Consider the following 20501-nt stretch of genomic DNA (forward strand, 5'->3'; position numbering starts at 1 on the left):
GCAATAAAGAAAAACATAAAAGCATACTTGGGGAATTATAATACTGACTTCAACGCCTCCTGTAAAGCTATAATAATTAAGACAGTGTGATATTGGCATAGGAACAGGCATATAGATCGATAGAACAAGAGAGAGAGTCCAGAAAGAAGCTCACATATATGTGATCACTTGATTTTTGACAAAGGCACCAATGTAAAAATAGTACAGCTCTTTCAATAAATGGTAATGGAACAACTGGATATTTATAAGGTCTGAACTATGGCCCTTACTTCATATATACAATACTAACTAAATGGTCATAAACGTAAATGTAAAAGCGAAAATTTTGACCCTTCTAAAAGAAAACATTGGATAAAATCCTGGAGACTTTAGGTTAGGTAAAGATTTCCTACCGAGGACACAAAAAACCGAGCCGTAAAATAAAAATTGATAAATTAGACTTCATCAAAATTTAAAATGTTTGGTCCTTGAAAGACATTAAGAAAATGAAAAGGGCAAACCACAGACTGAGAGAAAATATTTGTAAAACACATTTCTGATAAAGGACTTATGATTTGAATAAACATTTCTCCAAAGAAGATATAGTAATGTGTATATAGAATAATCTAAAGTGATACATACATATAAATATGTAATTCATGTATAAACAATGGAAAGAATCACAAAAATGATTTTGAGTTCAATATTCTGTGGAATATATTTAAATAAAGGGGTTTTTTTTTTACATATATTTTAAGGAAAGCTTAAATTTATTTAAATGAATGATGAATAATCCTTGATTTTGGTGCCAAGATACCAAATTTCCAACATTCACCTCGTAGCAACACCCCAACATGTGAGCTCAAAAGGGAAGAATGCAGACGTGGGTATATCACAGGAATATAATTTTAGAGTTTGCAACATCTCAAGAGGAAGGTACATTGACTCTCATCTGGCTAATAATTTATAGCTCTAGGTTTATTTCTGGAAGAAGAATAAAGCCTATTCTTTCTTGATGGAGAAGGAAAATGGGAGCAACTCTTCGTTCTGAAGCAATGACAGGCATTGTTCTCCAAAGCACGCAAATGTCTTTTAAAGAAGGAATTGACATTTGGATCCTGCTGCCGCTAATGGAGACTTGTGTCTCTGGTGAATAAGAATAGTACAACAGAAGATCATCCTGCTGTTTTGCTGTAGTTCGCCTCATCTCAATCACAGATCTAACAAGAGAATTCGCCTGCTTTCATTCTTTCATAATGTAGCTGGGATTCTCAATGTCTGCCAGTGAGGCTGAAGTTGACGGATGCTTCCAGCACAGGGGTGCCTGGCTTTGGGCTGAATGCTGTCAGAACTTGCAGAGACTTGTTTGGAAAAATACAGCTCAGGTGTTGGAGTTGGCATTCTGCTATGGCAGACCCACACAAAAAGCAGATTATTTTATTTTATGCTCCTTGTGCCCGTTACCTGTGTTTCTGTCTGAAAATCCACATGGCTTGTGAAAGAAAAAAGGCCTGGACTGTTAACTGAGCAGTGTCTAGCTCATTAATAATCCTCTTGGAGCAAGTGTCATGCCAAAGGAGCATGGGGTCTGAACGAACCTTAGCTCTCTCATGTACTAGTTTTGCAGTGACTTAACCTCTCTGAGCCTCAGTTGACCCATTTCTAAAATTGGGGTAGTACAAATTCACAATTCTTATCTGAAACCCTTGGATCAGACATGTTTTAGAATTAAGAATTCCCCCCCCAAATACTATGCAAATACCATGTATTTCTTAATACCCTAGTAGAATATGGGGCTGAACTCCCATAATAAAACACATGAATATTTCTGCAGGAAAATGCATGAATATTCACAGTAAGTGGGATAAATAAAGACTATAATTAGTCTCATGCTAGCTAAGGTCAGGTTTCTCTGCCAAGTGAGCTTGCTGCAAATCTATGAAAAAAACATTTCATTTTCAGAGTTCTGTGGATTTCAGAACTGCAGATAAAGGGATGTGAAACCATTATATCTAGGGCCACTGCTAAGTCACAGGGCTTTTGTGCAAATTTGACAATTCATTTTCTGGGTGGTTACAGCTTTTGGGCACATAACTTGGCAAGTAGGGTAAGAAAAAGGCATCCAGTCCTTCAGAGTAAATCACAAACGTCAACCCCATCTTGGGCCTACCTTTGTGCAGTGCACAGCCTGCACAACCAGACACAGTGGACCTGATCATACGTGTCTCAGGGTTGCTGGAAGAGTAAACAGTAATGAAACATGACCCCATTTCCCAAAGCCACAGCTTCTCCTCAGGCTCTCTCTTGTGCTTAGACAGGAGCTTCTCAAATGTGAAGCACATGAATCACCTGGGCAGATTCCTAAAATGCAAGAAGGCTGGTATGGGGCCCGAAACACTGGGTTTCTAGCAAGCTCCCAAGTAATTTCCATGTTGCTGGTCTACAAACCACACTTTGAGTAGTAAGGCTCTAGAACCACTCCAACTTCCCCTGGATGTTTTACCTGAACCTCAATTCAGCATGTCTAATAGTTAAGTCACAGCCTTCCCCAAAACCTGTTTCTGCTCCTAATTAACTGACCTCCAATAATGGCCCCATTATCCAGCTACAGTTGCCCAAGCTCGATTTGTGGCAATCCTCCTTCCCTTCTTATTTTCCTCTTCTTCACCTACATTTCCATTCAGTTACTAAAAGCCATAGATTCTATCCCAAATCAATTTATCCAATGTAGGGCTTTCCAACCTCGACATTATTGACATTGTGAACTGAGCAATTTTTGGTTGTGGGGATCTATCCGCTGGGAGGCAAAATCAGTCCTGGTTGGGAGCCACTGTTCCAAACCCTCAACTTTTCTCCATCTCTCTAGCTACAAACTTGCATCACTTCTTTCCCAAGGGGAATTTGGTGTTTTGTCTTCATGCATGTGTCAACTATTCCATAACTACCCGTTAACATTTCTATGTTGTCCACTTATGAATCTTAAGAATTCCCATATTCTTGGCATCTTGCACAAGAGCTGACATAGGCAGATGCTTAATATATGTTTGCATGGATGAAGGAATGAATGTATCTCTTGACAGCTGCACGTTCCTGGGGGTGAGATGGAGGAGGGAATTTGGGGAAGCTCAGAGCTCTCAGCTTACAGAGTAAGGCCTACTGCTGTCTGCAGGAAGCCACCATGCAGAGGGAACTCTGTAGAAGAGACATCCAAAGGTGCCCTAAGACACTCCCACCTGCCCTGGAGTCTCTCTCTCTTTACCCTATTTTTGTCTGGCCTTTCTGTACTGCTTGGAAATGTCCTTCATTTGGGCTAAATGACTCCAGTCCCACTGCTGCTTGCCCAAGTGCACTGCATGGCAGTGTTGCTATGTGTGCAGCTGCTTGAACACAACCTTTACGCTGAATGGCTGCCCTTGGAATTTGATTTGGGGCTATGTTGGAAACTCAGGCTGGCTTGTTCTGTTAGAGCATCAGAATACTTACGGCTTTTTCTTTCCATTCAGTAGTCTCATAGCTCCCTCCCTCCCTCCCTCTCACAGAGACCCCTGATTTGAATTTCACTTTGCCATTCATTGGCTTCTATTGGAAGTCCAAGCTTTCTAAACAGTTTGTCCAAATTTGATGTTCATCAGTCCAGTAGGTTTTCCAAGCTTTTGCCAACTGGGCTAAAGTTTTCATCTCTATCCATGTGTCTTTGTAGTACCACTGGCCTCCAGATTTAGACTTCTGGCATCCTCCACTCTTGGTCCACCAATGATGCCCAATTTTAGTGGGCTGGAGAGTCAACTAGACCTGGATCTGAATTCTGGGTAACTTGGGGCAAGTTATTTATTCTAATTTTCTGCATCTTTATGTGTGTATTAGTCCATTCTCATGCTGCTAATAAAGACATACCCAGGACTGGGTAATTTATAAAGGAAAGAGGTTTGATGGACTCATAGTTCCACATGGCTGGGGAGGCCTCACAATCATAGCAGAAAACGAAGGAAGAGCAAAGGGACGTCTTACGTGGTGGCAGGCAAGAGAGAATGAGAACCATGTGAAAGGGGAAACTTCTTAAAAACCATCAGATCTTGTGAGACTTATTCACTAACATGAGAACAGTATGTAGTAAACCGCCCCCATGATTCAAGGATCTCCCACCAGGTCCCTCCCACAACATGTGGGAATTATGGGAGCTACAATTCAAGATGAGATTTGGATGGGGACACAGCCAACCATATCAATCTGTAAAAAGGGTCCCAGTATCCACTTTGTTGGTTGTTTGTGAGGATTAAATTGAAAGCATGTAACACACTGTGTGGCATATAATAAACTAATAGTTAATAAGTTAGATACCTTTATGGTCAGCTTTCCCTATGAAAATATAGAATTTGGAAAAGAGCACATTAAAAGTGAACATTTCCAAGCCACCCACAGTTGAGTTTGTGTTCATGTGCAAAGAAGCTCAGCATAAAGATATCATTTCTGTAGTCAGAGGTCCTTCTTCCTTCATCTCTTCTTTAGGCATTTTTTTTTCTCCATCTTTTTGCCAGTTTGGTTCCAGGCACAAAGTTGTTTCTGGCTTGATCTGTCAGCCAAAGCCCAAGGCTGGTCCCAGCCACAAAATAATCTCCTTCTCTAGCTGCTGCTGGCTTGTCCAAACCAACGTGAAATCCAAAGCCCTTGCTCTTCTCCCATAACGAGATGCTCCATTATTTTTAAAAGCAAACATGGAGCCAGGCGTGGTGGCTGTAATCCCAGCACTTTGGGAGGCCGAGGTGGGTGGATCACGAGGTCAGGAGATCGAGACCATCCTGGCGAACACGGTGAAACCCCGTCTCTACTAAAAATACAAAGAATTAGCCGGGTGAGGTGACGGGCGCCTGTAGTCCCAGCTACTCGGGAGGCTGAGGCAGGAGAATGGCGTGAACCCGGGAGGCGGAGCTTGCAGTGAGCGGGGATAGCACCCTGCACTCCAGCTGGGGCGACAGAGCGAGACTCTGTCTCAAAAAACAACAGTAACAACAACAACAAAAAACAATAAAACATGGAAAAATAAAAAACAGATTAATGCAGAGACAGTTTTTCATTCCAGTCTCTTGTATTTCAAAATAATAGGGTTTTGTAGAAAGGTAGAGCCTGTGTTTCCATGGCAGAGCGTTTGGAAAGAGGAGTGTAAATTTCGGTTACCATCTGGAATCTAGCTATGAGCTATCTCTTTCCTGCATCAGCTTTTACGTTTTTCTTTTTCTTTTTTTCTTATAATTTCTATTCTTCCACCTTAATCTCCGTCTACCCTCATCCCTTTAACTCCCTTCTCAAAGCAGTTTTTACCTGCGTGGTACCATCTAACCAGTCAATCTCAGGTATAAAGCAGCAGAAGCCACAGAGGATTCAGGTAGATCATTAGAGAAGTCAAAGCAGAAAAGGCTCAGAGGTCACATGACTTACCCGCTTCTCAAACTGTTTTCCTTAGAACCTTAGGGCCCATAAAGGTTTACAGAGACTTTATGGGAAAAAAGAGGCAGAGCTGGGCCTCGAACCATTCAATCACAGCATCTCTGCTGCATCTGTTCTACATATGAGTGTTCAGAATGCAAGAATTTTTAAGAGGCTCATTTTTAAAAACCGCATTGAAAACCACAGATAGAGCTCTTTTGTTCCACAGATGAGGAAATGGAGGTCCCCTTCCCGCCTAGGAAGTAATTACCTATAGGTTGCAGACAGCTCCTTCGTGGATGAACTGCAGCCAGGAAAGGGTTCTTTTCAATCGTGGCACAATCCAGATATTATTATTTTCCCTATTTCAAAGAGGAAGTGACTAAGGGAGTTTGTTTGGGAACGGTTCTCAGCCAGCAACGCATTTGGAACCAGCAGGCTGCCTTCACTCACATCCTCAGACTGTTTTCTCCACCTGTGGGTTCTTACAATTTGGGGAAGAGGCAGGTGCTAGGTGAAGATTGGGAAATAGGGAAAAGGTGGTTGTTTTTCTCATCTCAGCCTTGCTAGAATGTTCCTTTTTCGTATTACACCAGACATATTCATCACCCCAGACCTAAGATGTCTGATGAACTATCTACAGTGAATGTAGCTAGCCCAGTGTTCAGCTTCTTGTAAGTCACCCCAGAACCTGGAGGCCATAGCCACTGGCCACATCGTGGGGTCCAGCTGTGGGGCACTCAGGACTGTGCTTCAGAAGGGATTTCCACAGAGTTCTGTCCACCAGGCCCTGAGGTTTCTCTCCCATCACTTCATGCCTCAGATGTATTCTTGACCAATGGTTCCTGGTCTTTTTGGATATCATGACTTTTTCAGAAAATGTTTAAAATGACATTGGGGGCTGACCCTAAGTTACCAATATTTTATGTCCTAGTATCAATTAACATCTATTATCATAAAAGAGGCTGGGTGCGGTGGCTCACGCCTGTAATCCCAGCACTTTGGGAGGCCGAGGCAGGCGGATCACAAGGTCAAGAGATCGAGACCATCCTGGCCAACATGGTGAAACCCTGTCTCTACTAAAAATACAAAAATTAGCTGGGCATGGTGGTGGGTGCCTGTAGTTCCAGCTACTTGGGAGGCTGAGGGAGGAGGACCGCTTGAACCTGGGAGGTGGAGGTTGCAGTGAGCCAAGATCACGCCACTGCACTCCAGTCTGGCCACAGAGCGAGACTCCGTTTCAAAAACCAAACAAACAAACAAACAAACAAAACAAAACAAAAAAAGAAAAGGTATTTTAATCCAAAAATGTAGGAAAGACATAGCTTGAGAAAAGGGAGTTCTTCCTGAGAAAGAGTACTTTACATCTTACACTAATGATTCTGCCTTATCCTATTTTTGTCCACTTGGGGGAACAATAATAACCTTACCCTGACCTGGCCTGGGCAGTGTTTTGGGCCACAGGCTCCTCGGGTTCTGCAGCTTCTGCAGGTCAGACAGAGGGCACCTGGGGCACCATCAGAAACACCTCCTGATTAGCTGGCAAGAAAGCATGTCAGTTTCACTCCAAGGGGAGCAAACAGGCTAGAGATGACCTCGTCTAGCTTTGCTTCCCACTGACATTTACAATGTTCCAAATGAGACAGAGACAGGCTATGGCAAAGTTATATCCATTCACTGATGAAAAAGGATATATGTTTTCTATGAATCTAAGATGTCTAAGCTCTGTGGTCTGAGCATTTCCCAACCAGATGGGACCATAGCAAGGACAGTGATGACACCAGCAATGTATTCTTGGCCAAATGTATTCTTAGCCAGTGGTTCCTGGTCTTTTTGGGTATCATGCCCATGGGTGGGCACTAGCTACCAGTGGGGAAAGCCAGCTGGTGATTAGAAACCATATCTAGCATGGTTGAAAACGGGATCTATTTTCTCACCCAACATTTTAATGTTAAAAATGTTTAGATGTTATGTTTAAAGAAATCGGTTAGCCAGGCATGTTAGCACATGCCTATAATCCTTGGGTATTTTGGAGGCTATGGCGGGAGATCACTTGCACCCAGGTCAAGGCTGCAGTGAGTTATGATCGTGTCACTGCACTCCAGCCTGGGTGACAGTGAGACCTTGTCTCTTAAAATTAAATTAGAATACAATGAAATACAGAAACAACATCGAGTATAATTTCTTCTTTGGAAAAATATACAGAAATCATTTTTACCAATAAAGCTAAAAGATACGGCTGGGCACAGTGGCTCATGCTTGTAATCCCAGCACTTTGGGAGGCCGGGGCGGGTGGATCACGAGGTCAAGAGATTGAGACCATCCTGGCCAATTTGGTGAAACCCCATCTCTACTAAAAATACAAAACTTAGCTGGGCGTGGTGGCGTGGGCCTGTAGTCCCAGCTACTCTGGGGCTGAAGGAGGAGAATCGCTTGAACCCAGGAGGTGGAGATTGCAGTGAGCTGAGATCTCGCCACTGCACTCCCTCCTGGCGACAGAGCAAGACTCTGCTTTTTTTTTTTTTTTTTAAAAAAAAAAAAAAAAAAAAAAAGAAGCTAAAAGATGCTCATCCATAGAGCCGAAAGAAGCTCTGTGGGGAATCAGAACAGGATTGGATGTGGATTGAAAAACTGGGACTTGAAGTGCAGGCTTGCAACCTCCTGGCTTGCAACTTCCTAGCAGTGGCACCATGGATGGCCATTTAGAGAGGCATGTCGTTCAGTGCCAAAAACATGGGGTTCTGAAGGCGCATCAGCCTGGGCTTCAATACTGGCTGTGCCACCAAAGCCATTTACTGACAGCCTTCATGGCCTCTTCACAAGAGTGGTGGAACTGTGTGATCACAGTGGACCTTCTAATGCGTTACTCTACAAAGAGCTGATAGAAAAAATGGAATGAAGAAAAGCTTCCGTTCACCCGGTAAACAGAAAGAATTCGGATCTATGGCGGTTTTTACCAGGGCTGAGTCTGCCAACGGAGCCCGCATGTTCATCCTTTGATACACATGAGCAGGGCCCCCCGCATGCTAAGGTCCACGGCCCACCCCTACAGTCTTTTGTTAACGAGCCATGAACAAACCATACACAGAAAGCAGCTTCTTTTTTTCTTCAATTTAATTGAAGTTACTTAGAAAAATAATCAGGCTTGAATGGCTTTTCCTGGAGGAAGGTTCATGAACATTTTCACGCTTTTGTTGGCAATGTGGAATTCAGCTTTCTTTAACAGTACAGCAAGATACAGGGAGCGTTTTCTACAACAGGCCCTCTACTGCATACAAATATGTAAAAAAAGAAAATCACACTCCACAAAGATGTGAAATTACATGTCCATATGCCATACTGAGCATGCTCATAAGAAAGTAGTATGGGCAGCTCCTTCTGGACCTAACAAAGTATAGCAGACTGAAATTTGCCTGTTATCAGCCAAGGGTCAAGTGGATTCTAGAAGGCCTTGCTTGTTGCCTGTAGGGTTCTAACTGGTTGTGATGGAAAAAGGTTGGAGGAAATGCTGGTGGTGGGAACTTGGGGCAGTGATGTGGTCAGTCCTGCTGACATAGCAGTGGGCAAAGAAGGGATTTGGTCACTGGGATTGCACAGAATGGGGCAGCTGCGAGCGTGTGTGTGTGTGTGTGTGTGTGTGTGTGTATGTGTGTGTGTGTGTAGGGGAGGACTGGCTAGGAAAGCAAGCAGAGTCTCTCTGCTTCTTCTGCCAACTCTATCTCAGCGCTGATCTAGACCCCACCAGCCAAGCATTTGTGGGACCTGCACACTTTGCTCTGGAGCTTTCTAGTAGCCAGGATTAGACCCCTGTGCTTCAAGCTTTTGCCACCAGGTGAACCGGTGCAACTGAAGTTTCCACTGCCCGCTGTTCTCCTGTGGCATCCACATCCTGAATAGGCAGGAGGGTGTAGCTCACCTGGTGCACAGAGAGGAGGAGGAACGTCCCCTCTGAGACACTACAGGTCAGCAGACCACCTTCTTCCCAGACCAGCTGGGGAGGGCAGGGAGGCGGGGTCTGGAGGAGCTGCGGGAATCATCTAGAGCTTTCTAACCAAAGGGATAAAGTAAGCAGGAATGTCCTTGCAAATTCTGCCCTGGCTGTACCTGGTCTTTAAAACACAGCAGCACCTTTGAGAAGTGGCTGGGAGATTGGACACCTGCCTGTACTTTTCTCCAGCTAAGCATGCATAGAAAGTAGTTTCAAATATTCCTCTTTAAAAAACACAAACTTTCATTTTCCAGGCACACTTCACCAGTGGATTTCTTTAACCAAGGACACAGAATTTCTACATTCTGCAAAAAACAGTTGAATCCATTTTTTTTTTTAAGTTTCAATGCCATTAGAAAAGAAAATGTGAACACAAAGCAAAACACGGGAAGAAAGAGTCCCTCATTCCAGAAACCTATTGATGCATGTCCTCTGAAGGACAATCTTTCTCACTTAAGAGAGAGAAGCCGGATGAAAGAAGGCCATCTTCACATGACAGTGAGCTGGCTTGCACAACTGATCAAAGACGGACACAGAAATGCAAAGCAACATGAATTTCCATTGAAAATCCCCCAAAAAGCACAGGGAACGATTCCAAACTATGAAACTGAAGAAGCACTCATCAAGAGATCATCTGTTCCCACTGAGCAGCCTTTTGAGCTTGAGGAGTAGGGAGCCACCCTGGGCCCTATACCCTACTCGCCCTCTCCTCTCTTCCTTCTGTCCACACCACCCAAGACTTCCTCCACTCCCTCTGGGAGGGATGGAATCGTAGTCCATGGCAGTATCCAGGATTAGAACCATTGCACTTAAGTAAAAGCTTAATTCATTTAATAAAGTACCTCTTGCTATAAACCAGATGGAGACTGTGGTGCTATTTTGTATTTTTTTTTAATGGAAGGGTGTTGGAGTGGCAGTTTTTATCCTCAAAGACCTCAGATATGCTAACTCAACTTAAGCAAAGTATACTTGGTGGAACCCTAGCTCTGTGGGGTGATCTGCAAAATAAAGTATCCTGGTCATGTAAGTTCAGGAAATGCTACAGACTCAAGGATTAGTTTTGGGGATTCACCATGCACAGCACACATTCAAGGCTCTGAAAAGTCCTGCAGAAAGGAAACTGACTTAACTTTGTTTCTTAAGGATATTTGACCACAAAACCCTTAGTTTGCATCACACCAACCTGATGCCTCCTGGAACCTGTGTTCTGTAGAGTATGTATTAGAAAATGTTGGACAACCTGTTTCATTATCAGAAATCCCATTTCTGAGGAAAGTGTTCTCTGCCTGGAAATAAGGTCCAGATCCTCAATTCCAGGGACAGCCAAGGTCTGTCACTCTACCTGGTAAAACACATTGCATAAATCTCCATCCATCAAGGGTATAGTTGCTGTGCCCTTCACAAAGGGGAGAGAGCTCGGAAGAAGGTACACAATGTTTTATAAATAGCTTCAGCTAACTTCTCCGGCCCACATCTCACTCATGTTAAAGAAAATAATTTCCCTGGTGAGATGTTGCAGCTGCTGCCCACTGAGCTTGCTGTGAGCTTTACAATACAATCTTAATAGTTTCTGTGAATAAATTATTCAATTTTTGTTTGTTTAGAATATCCTCACCCCTTCACTATATACTGCATCAAAAACAAAACAAAAGGCAAAACTTACCCACACCCCAACCCACCCTCCCCTATTATTAAAACTATTATTATTATTATATACAGTATCTGCTACCAACTCATTCACTAGCTGTAAGAGGGATGTGGCTCAAACTTCAACCAAGAAGCATCAGCAATGGCTGGAAATGAGAAACGTGTTCAGATGTTAATTAGCAAGGAACAGGAAATGAAGTTTCCAGGCGTCCAGAGGGAATGGGGCATGGATTAACAGCATGGAAGGCTGTCTTTGCTGCTCATGCATGGCAGTTACCAAGGTGCTGATGGTCTTTCAGCATCTGGAGGATGTGGGAGGGTGTGCATGTGCCTATGTGTACAAATGGTCCACCTCTGACCTTCATGAGGGGTAAAAACCATTGCAAATCCCCAAGTGTATGAGTCTCACCTTGGCATTTCACACGTGTACGTGGCAAGCAGTAGAAGACAACACTTCTAAACGGGGATGTGGTGCTAGGCTGGATGGAGATGACAGTAGGAGGCACTTGAGGAGTGTTTCCCTTTCCTCGCCCAAGGCAGACATTGCTAATCAACCACTGCACTCTTCCACACTGTGCCTGGAGAATCCATTCTGGCGCTTAAAGGCAGACATTACCCATCAATTGGAGCAGGCACATGATAGGAAACATTTTTTTAGCATCTTTTCTGTTGGGCAATGAGCTTGGGATCACTCACGAAGATAAAGTGGCCTGCTCCGAATGTGAGGTTTTCAAATTTGGGCCATAGAAAAATGCAAATGTGTAGGGGTCATGGACCCTCTGGTGTTGCTCATGAATAGTCCAAACCTCATGTCAAGTCCATGAACATCAGGGGTTTGCTAATTGTCGAGCTAGATGCTCTGTGTCACGTAAAGCTTTTTGAGGGCCAAGACTATTGGGTTTGTTCAACACTCTATCTTCAGGGCCTAATATATAGTAGATGCTCAATAAATACTTGTCGAATATAAAGCAACAGCCACTTCACCTTCACCATGACTGGCACTGCCAGTTTAAAATTCCTGTTAAAAAAGCCTATTCTATCAGATTGCTATTTCTGGTGAAAAATTGCTACAATCAACTTTCTCCTTGGGTTAAAAAAAAATAACATTTCTTTAGTGCAAGGGACTTTCAGGTCGATTAGAATTGGTTTGGAATGAGTCCCTTGCAAAGATGCCTCTAAGTGCAATAGCAACCTACTTATTTCTAGCAGAAATTCAAGAATGGTAGCATCCGTACACATGACAATGGCTGTTATCATATGACTCCATGAAAGGTTAGTAAGGAGAACATTCATGCCCCCAAATGAGCTGTAGCAAGCAAAGCAGGAAACATAGATTTCTTCTGGAAAGACGTCAGAATTTTGCTGCCACAAAAAGAAATAATGAGACCATGTTTAAATAACTATAAATAATATTAATTAGAATTTATGGAATGCACAATTCATGGAATTCACCAGAACACAAGGAAACCTTTGAGACAGTGTTGCAGTATTCACTTCTACAGACAAGGACGACCCATCCTATTTCCCCTGCAAAGACAGCTGTCCTTCCCTATGAAGGATTTTAAATAATTCTCACTATGCTGCTCGCAGCATCATCCCCAAAGAAATATTAATTTACAAAATAACCCAATATCCATATAATTCTTTTGACAAATAAAAATCTTAAATTAAAAAGCATGATTCTCTCCCTCTCCCCACCCCCTTTATTCCAATTTCAGGTAGCTTGGCACTGAGTAATTGAACATTAAAAAATCGAGTTTGTAGACTTCGTACAGCTGCGTTTGGTGCTCTAAGCTGATGTTCTGGAAGAATTCTGTGGTCATTTCATCAGTAGTTCTCGTAGACTTTGCATAAGTGGGGAACTTCAGGTAGCTGCCCACTCCTGCCAGCTGCAGGACGTAATTAGAATCCTCTTCCAGTGTCTCGTACTTGCCCACGAGGTCATAGTGGATGTGGCAGGGGTGGCAGAGTGAGTAGACGGTTTGCCAGTGTTCGTTGAAAGGCTCCTCCCGCTGGGTGTGTGGGTCGATGAGATAGGCCACAAATTCCTCGAATTTGACATCGTCCCCTTTGCGCAGGGCCTCCTGGGTGGCGTTCTTCCGCTGGCGTTTGATGATCTTGGTGCCGTACCGCTTGTGGAAGGAGATGTTGTACTTCTGGGTGAACTTGTTGCGGTAGGCGGACACCAGCCTCTCGAAGGGCTCCCGGACAAACAGGAACTTCATGTAGCTTTTCAAGCGGTGGTTGATTTCTGGGATGCTGTACTGGTTCAGGGTCTTCAGGTTGGCGGAGACATGCGCCTCGTTGGCCGGGATCTCCATGGGGTCGCTGTACTTCCCCCGCCCGCTCAGGACCATCATGAGCCGCTTCCAGTTGGTGCAGGCCACCTTGGGCACGTAGCAGTAGATGAGCTCGTGGTCCTCATCCACCACCAAGTGCTTCAGATCGTTGGGGGTCAGCACCCTCCGCTTACGGCTTGTGGCGCTGTTGGCTCGGCACGTGTCTGTCACCTGGTCCCGCCGCATCTGGTGCAGGACGGCAGTGTTTGAAAGCTCCAGCTGCAGAGGGGACACAAGAGGAATAAGAGCTCAGTACTTGCCTGAAACATTTCCACTTGGCTACAAGTAGATCATAAATCCACCCATTCAAACACGTATCTAAGCTGGGTGCAGTGGCTCATGCCTTTAATCCCAGCACTCTGGGAAGCTGAGGCAGGAGGATTGCTTGAGGCCACAAGTTCAAGACCAGCCTGGGCAACATAGTGAGACCCCCATCTCTAAAAACATTAAAAAATTAGGTAGGCATGGTGGCGTACACCTGACATCCCAGCTACTTGGGAGGCTGAAGCAGGAGAATCTCACTTAAGTCCCAGTGTTTAAGGTTACATTGAGGTATGACTGTGCCACTGTGCTCTAGCTTGGGTGACAGAGCAAGACCCTGTCTGTAAACACACACACACACACACACACACAACACACTGATCCAGACCTCATGATGTATAAAGCACTCTGCTCAGCACTGCTAAGAGATATAAGACATAACCTTAATCACTCATAGTCTAGGAGGTGCCAGGGTAGAGAGCCGTCAGCCTCAATGGAGGGCAAAGGGAAATGCTTGGGAAGATATGTGTGTTCCTCTGAATTCAAAGAGCAACAGTTTCTCCCCAAAGGCCATTCATTCCCAGTCCAAACCAGAGCTCACAGTCCACCTAGAACAGGAAACAGGAGGACACTTTGCCCTGCTCTGCCACTGCCTGCGTCTCCAGCACCCAGAGACTCAAGAGACCTTCACGGAGTGGTGGCACCCTATTGTCGGCTTCCTGCCTTACCTCCACCACCACTCATGAAAGTTCAGTGTGGTCCTTCTTTTATATAAATGGAATAATATTAATTGTGATTAAAGTGATAGAGAAACTGGGGGCACAGGACTATGGAATAGTTGCTCTGGAGCCACAGATGAGGTGGTAGCCTGGTGGCCTCCTTGCCTCAGGAACCAAGCCCCCATTCATACACTGGTCTTTTGGGGTTCTCCATAGCCCAGTGCCAACCTGCTCTTCCAGCCTGATTCCTACTCCTCACCCCTTCATAACCAAAGGAGGCTCCCGAGAAACCAATGATTCACTCCTTCCTTTTTGCCACAAGCATTCCTTAGGCTGGGCAACATCTGGGATTCTCCTTTCTCAATCTCTGCTGGTGCAAAGTTGACAATTCTTTTCTTTTCTTTTCTCTCTCTCTCTTTTTTTTTTTTCCAGAGTCTCACTCTGTTGCCCAGGTTGGAATGCAGTGGCGTGATCTTAGTTCATTGCAACTCCGCCTCCAGAGTTCAAGCAATTCTCCTGCCTCAGCCTCCCGAGTAGCTGGGATTACAAGCATGCACCACCATGCCCTGCTAATTTTTATATTTTTAGTGGAGACGGGGTTTCACTATTTTGGCCAGGCTGGTCTTGAACTCCTGACCTCAGGTGATCGGCCAGCCTCAGTCTCCCAAAGCACTGGGACTGCAGGGGTGAGCCACTGTGCCTGCCCAAACTTGACAATTCTTCATGGCCCCACACACTCCCTGCCATACAAGTGGAAGAATCATTCCCTCTACTGAACACCCACAACACTGAGTGTGCTTCATAGCACAACCCTCCTGTCTACTTCATTCTTGGTTTTCTCAACTCCTGTGGACACTTGCTTCACAGGAACTCATAGCCCCAGAGTCACTGCTCCTCCAGGCCAGACTGTGGGTGACTTTGAGCCCTGAGAATGCAGCCATATTCATGAAATCCTCCAATCACCTGGACAGCCAAGTCAGTAGAGCCTAGGACTTGAGTGCAACCCAATTATCTGTCCCTGCTCCTCCAACTTTGAACCTCAGTCTGCACAATTTATATTAAAAGGTACACAGGGCCATTGGGATGGGCCTAAATTAGGGCCACTGATGAGTTTGCTGGGGACCTGAGGGGCATCATGGTAGCCACCAGGGAGAAGCCATTGCACCCTGTGTTAAGTTCCATGTCCATCTCCTCTCATGGTCCCAGGACAAAGGATGGTGATGGTCACCATGACAACAGCAGACAGTGTGACTAAGGAGTTACTCTGTAGGAGGCACCTTTACAGGTGATTTAAATACATTATGTTTAATCTTCCCAGCAATACGCTGAACTACAACATGCCATCGCCACTAAAAATTTTTATACTCAAGGGAGGAAGCAAACCAAGACAGAGTATTAACGCTTTGCAAGGTCTCTGTGTGAAGAGTATGGTGCTTCTTTCACTGCTTTAACCTCACAAATAACTGGTGGAAATCTGGAAAGAGTTGTTAGTATCCCCTGATGTGCATTCCCCTTTGAAATCTGACATCGAGACTCTTCCCATCAAGAAGTAGAGACTCTATTTCTCCAGCTCTTTGAATGGGGGCTGGCTGTGACTTGCTCTGATGAGTACAATGTGGTAGAAGCAATGATGAACATGTTCTGAAGCCTATTAGGAAGGCCTGCAGTTCCTAGTCTTTATGCTGTTAGAACGCTGCCCAGAGACAGTCATGCTATGGAAAGACCTGTCCAGCCTCCTGGAGGATGAAGACTGGGGCACTGCAGACCAGCACCAACTGCCAGCCACCCATTGACCAAAGTGGTGTGAATGATCCCAGGAGAGACCAGCAGACCTGCTCAATTACCTACCCACAGAGCTGTGGCAGATGACATATCAGTGCTGTGTTAAGCCACTAAATTTTGGGGTGATTTGTTGCCCAGCAATAAATAACTGAAACAGGAGAGCTGAAAAACAGGAGAGCTAAGGGTCCCAGTCAGGATATGATGCTGTGACCCTCAGCCAGATTCCAGAGAAGCAAGGGCACCATATATATTTTCAGTTTCCACTTGGTAAAACCGGGTTAGCCTGGAGGTTCCCAAATTGGAAATAACTGGCAAATTACTGACCTCTGGTTATTCACAGACCAAATGCCACCACTCAACAAATTTATCCCAACTATAAAGAGCAGAGCAATAATCTATTTGTGCAAAGAGCCCTGGGTTACTGAACCACGGATCCAGTTTCCATGTTATTATGACCCAAATATGGGGCCTGGACCTTTCTTGGCCTGTGTTTCCTTGCCTGTGCCATGGAGATCCTCACTCTCATGCCTTGTTAGGCTGGTGTGAGGACTATAAGGTGTGTATTCCATGGCTTGAACACAGTAGATACACAATCAGTATTATTTCTCCTTTCCTCCCTCTCTAGTCTGCCCCTCCCCTGCCTGCAGAAAGAGGCAGTTAGATTAGTTGACTGCTGGGGTTGTGGCCACCTTTAATGTTGGGTAGAGCCCAGTTTCTTCCAGGGTAACCAACTGGTGGCCATGCACTCTTCTCTGGGTCCCATAGAGAATCTTCCAGAATGTTCTTCCTTAGTGCCTGGACTCTTGTATTGTTTTGTCTTGCTGAGATTTTGCCACAAAGGCTCAATGCCCAGTGGTCATGAGTCCTCCATCAATCCAAATCTCCAGTTATGCCATTTTTTAGTTCTCCAAGTATAAGTGACACTAGGCATAAGCCAAGAAATATCAAAAGCAAGCTGCAGAATTTCCTGATTTTCTCTCCTGCACAATATATATCAGGATGATGATGACGCCTAACACTGACTGGGTGAGTGCTCATTGTGAGCCAGGTAATGCTCTTCATGCTTCACACTGAGTAACTTCTTCAATGTAATCAGTCCTAACGGAGATTATCGGGATCTCCATTTTATAGCTGAGGGTCCGTCAGATGCACCAACACATGAATGATAATATGGAAAACGATTTGTGGAGCACTCCTTGTTCATTACCTTGAGGAGAGTCTCCCAACATTTGTAAAGCTGTGGTGGTCTCAGCATTGCATTCTGTCAACGAGGAAACAGGCTGAGACAGACAAAATGACTGCCCAAGGTAAGTCCTTCTAAGAGAAGCAGAACTGTGACGCGAGCCAGAGTGTGTGACTCAGATCTATGCTTATCACACCATTCTGGCATGAAGTCTCTGCCTTATCAAATAGAGATACCACAGAGCAAGAACTCTGTCTTTCCACAGTGGTATACCCCCATGCTTGCAAAAGTGACAGCCCCACAGGAGATGCTCCATAAGTGTTTGTTGAGTGAATGAATGAATGGCTTAATAATCTCTGTAGGGATACTTGATCTGTAAGCAGGAAAACCCCTCTGTAGTTAAAGAAATTTCTGGGCCAGGCGCGGTGGCTCACGCCTGTAATCCCAGCACTTTGGGAGGCCGCAGTGGGCAGATCACTTGAGGTCAGGAGTTTGAGACCACCTGGCCAACATGGCGAAACCCCATCTCTACTAAAAATACAAAAATTAGCCAGGCATGGTGGCGGGTGCCTGTGATCCCAGCTACTCGGGAGGCTGAGGCAGGAGAATTGCTTGAACCTACTTTTCCTGCCTGATTCCTACTCCTCACCGTTTCATAACCAAAGGGGGTCCCTTCAGTTAAGGAGGCGGAGGTTGCAGTGAGCTGCGATCGCGGCACTGCACTCCAGCCTGGGCAACAGAGTGAGACTCTGTCTCAAAAATAAATACATAAATAAATAAATAAACTTCCCAATTGTTCATCGATATCATAAAGTTCTTTCATAGAGCTGTACTGGGACAAATAATGTGCCTCCCAAATTCATGTCCACCCAGAACCTCGGAAAGTGATTTGATATACAAATAGGGTTTTTGCAGATGCAATTAGTTAAGATGAGATTATACTGGATTAGGGTATAATCCAATGGGTGGTGTCCCTATAAGAAGAGAAAGTAGAGATACAGAGACACGCAGGGAGAATGCCACGTGTCTCCACGTGGCATTTGTCTCCATGTGGCATTGACACATTCACGAGAATGATGTGTCTCCAAGCCAAGAAATGCCAAAGACTGCCGGCCGCCACCAGAAGCTGGGAAGAGGCAAGGAAGGATCCATTCCTCCGGAGCCTTCAGAGAGCATGCCCTGCCAACAGCTTGATTTCAGACTTCTGGCTTCCAGGACTGTGAGATAATACATTTCTTTAGTTTTAAGCCACTCAGTTTGTGGTAATTTGTTACGATGGCCTCAGGAACCTAACAGAGGTGGTCAATCATTCAAGTGATAACTTTGAGCAAGTTGGTACTAAATTATAAGTTTAAAGAGAAGATCACATCATATAAGAGACTATTTTACATAGAAGAATAAGGACAATGTATTAGGGCACTTGCAGAGTGAGGGTAAGATTTGAAATAAGAAGACCTGGGCTTGATCTTGGGCAAGAGCCTTAACCTTCTGAGTCTCAGTTCCTTTATTTGCAAAATGGGGATCGTACCACCTACCCCGCAGGGGTGGTGACTACAGCAAATAAGGTACCTTTCAGCATTCAGTAAATAAGATCAACTCTAGTACAGGATTTGGACAAGGTACGGCACAAAATAGGTGGTTAATAGGTAGGCATCCTTTTATCAAAGAAGAAAAGAGAAATCTGAAAAAGAACTCCTGGCTAGAAATCTCAAAGACAAATTTCACCAGCTCTGTAATTTTGCTGCAGGTCAGCTCTAGGTCATTGATTCAATTAATATTTATTTTGAATAGGAAAAGTCTGACCTTCGCAATTCACGACTTCTTAGCTGATGTATTCATCACCCTAAGAGAAGCATTCATGGGCCTCTTGGGCTGTTGAACAATGCCATTAAACAAAACAAAACCTGTGCTAAAGGAAATGAAAGGACTAGGAAGGAAACGGGGTCCATCAATTTTGCCATTTGCATCACTAAGGACAATTTTGAAGGCAATAAGTTACTAAGATGAGCAGAGAAATAAGGGGATCTCCCCCTCGCCCCTTCCCAAGCTCTTTTCAGTTGGAGACAATTTTCTGGCCACCTGAATCCCCAGGGAGGTAACATGCCGGTTAATACTGCATTCAGGACCACAAAGGCAGGAAAAATGGAAATGGCACCAGCATATCATTTTACATTCAGTTGCAGAGGTGGAAAATAATTTAGTGGGGCTTTAAAACCTGGTATTTGAGGTTTCTTTCCCCTCCATTTCCTTCTTCTCCACAGCAGTTTAAGGGGCAAAGGGTGTACCTGCCACGACGAGGCACACACAGTTTCCCCTCAGGAAGACTCTGGGGTAGGGGTCAGGAGAATGCTTCTCAAATCCAAGATGGAAATTCACCTGGGCCTCTAGTATTAATGTTTTAAAAAATACATTTTAATTAGTTTTTATAATTTTTGAATTTTAAAATAATTTCAGGTGACAGAGTAAGCTGCTTGTCTCAAAAAATAAAAATATTTTCAGACTAGTATTGATTTAAGTTATTAAAAATAAAATGGTACTAAAATGTGCACAAGCCAGGCACGATGGCTCACACCTGTAATCCCAACATTTAGGGAGGCCGAGGCGAGTGGATCAACTGAGGTCAGGAGTTCGAGACCAGCCTGGCCAACATGGCGAAACCCTGTCTCTTCTAAAAATACAAAAATTAGCTGGGGGTGGTGGCGGACACCTGTACTCCCAGCTACTGGAGAGGCTGAGGCAGGGGAAAATCACTTGAACCCGGGAGGCAGAGGTTGCAGTGAGCTGAGATTGCACCATTATACTCCAGCCTGGGTGACAGAGCGAAACTCCGTCTCAAAAAAAAAAAAAAAAGAGCAGAAATATAAAACCAGATGCACAACTACAAGTCCAAAATAAACATAAACATTCAAATGTACAACATTAACATGAGGGATGATGTTGTTTTACTGGAACTAAAGCCCTGCCTGAAACCACGCAGATGCTCGCTGACAGCTGTGTGTCAGGGTGTTTGCAGTAGAGCTTCCCTCTTCTCCTGTGCTGCATGAGGACTCGGTTTCCTTACCACTTCCTCCTTCCTAGTTATTAGGAAACTCAGCATGCTGGAATCTCATTTGACCTTTACTTGGTAAAAGCTCATCATATATATATTTTCCTTTTCTGCTCGTTTCCAATTAGCCCAAGAC

At 44.4% G+C, this 20501-nt stretch overlaps 1 protein-coding gene across 2 annotated transcripts in view; it reads right to left on the reverse strand.

Annotated features, from left to right (window-relative positions):
- Positions 1-8500: 8500 nt before the first annotated feature.
- CHST11 (carbohydrate sulfotransferase 11) overlaps positions 8501-20501 on the reverse strand; it is a 316832-nt gene continuing 304831 nt past the window's right edge. For both annotated transcript variants that reach the window (XM_010357301.2, XM_010357300.2), the window contains exon 3: positions 8501-13593. In XM_010357301.2, the coding sequence (XP_010355603.1) occupies positions 12739-13593 (855 nt within the window). In that variant the 3' untranslated portion in view covers positions 8501-12738. The remainder of the gene's footprint in view (positions 13594-20501) is intronic.

The sequence above is a fragment of the Rhinopithecus roxellana genome, chromosome 10 (assembly GCF_007565055.1).
Source record: "Rhinopithecus roxellana isolate Shanxi Qingling chromosome 10, ASM756505v1, whole genome shotgun sequence".
Classification (NCBI taxonomy): domain Eukaryota; kingdom Metazoa; phylum Chordata; class Mammalia; order Primates; family Cercopithecidae; genus Rhinopithecus; species Rhinopithecus roxellana.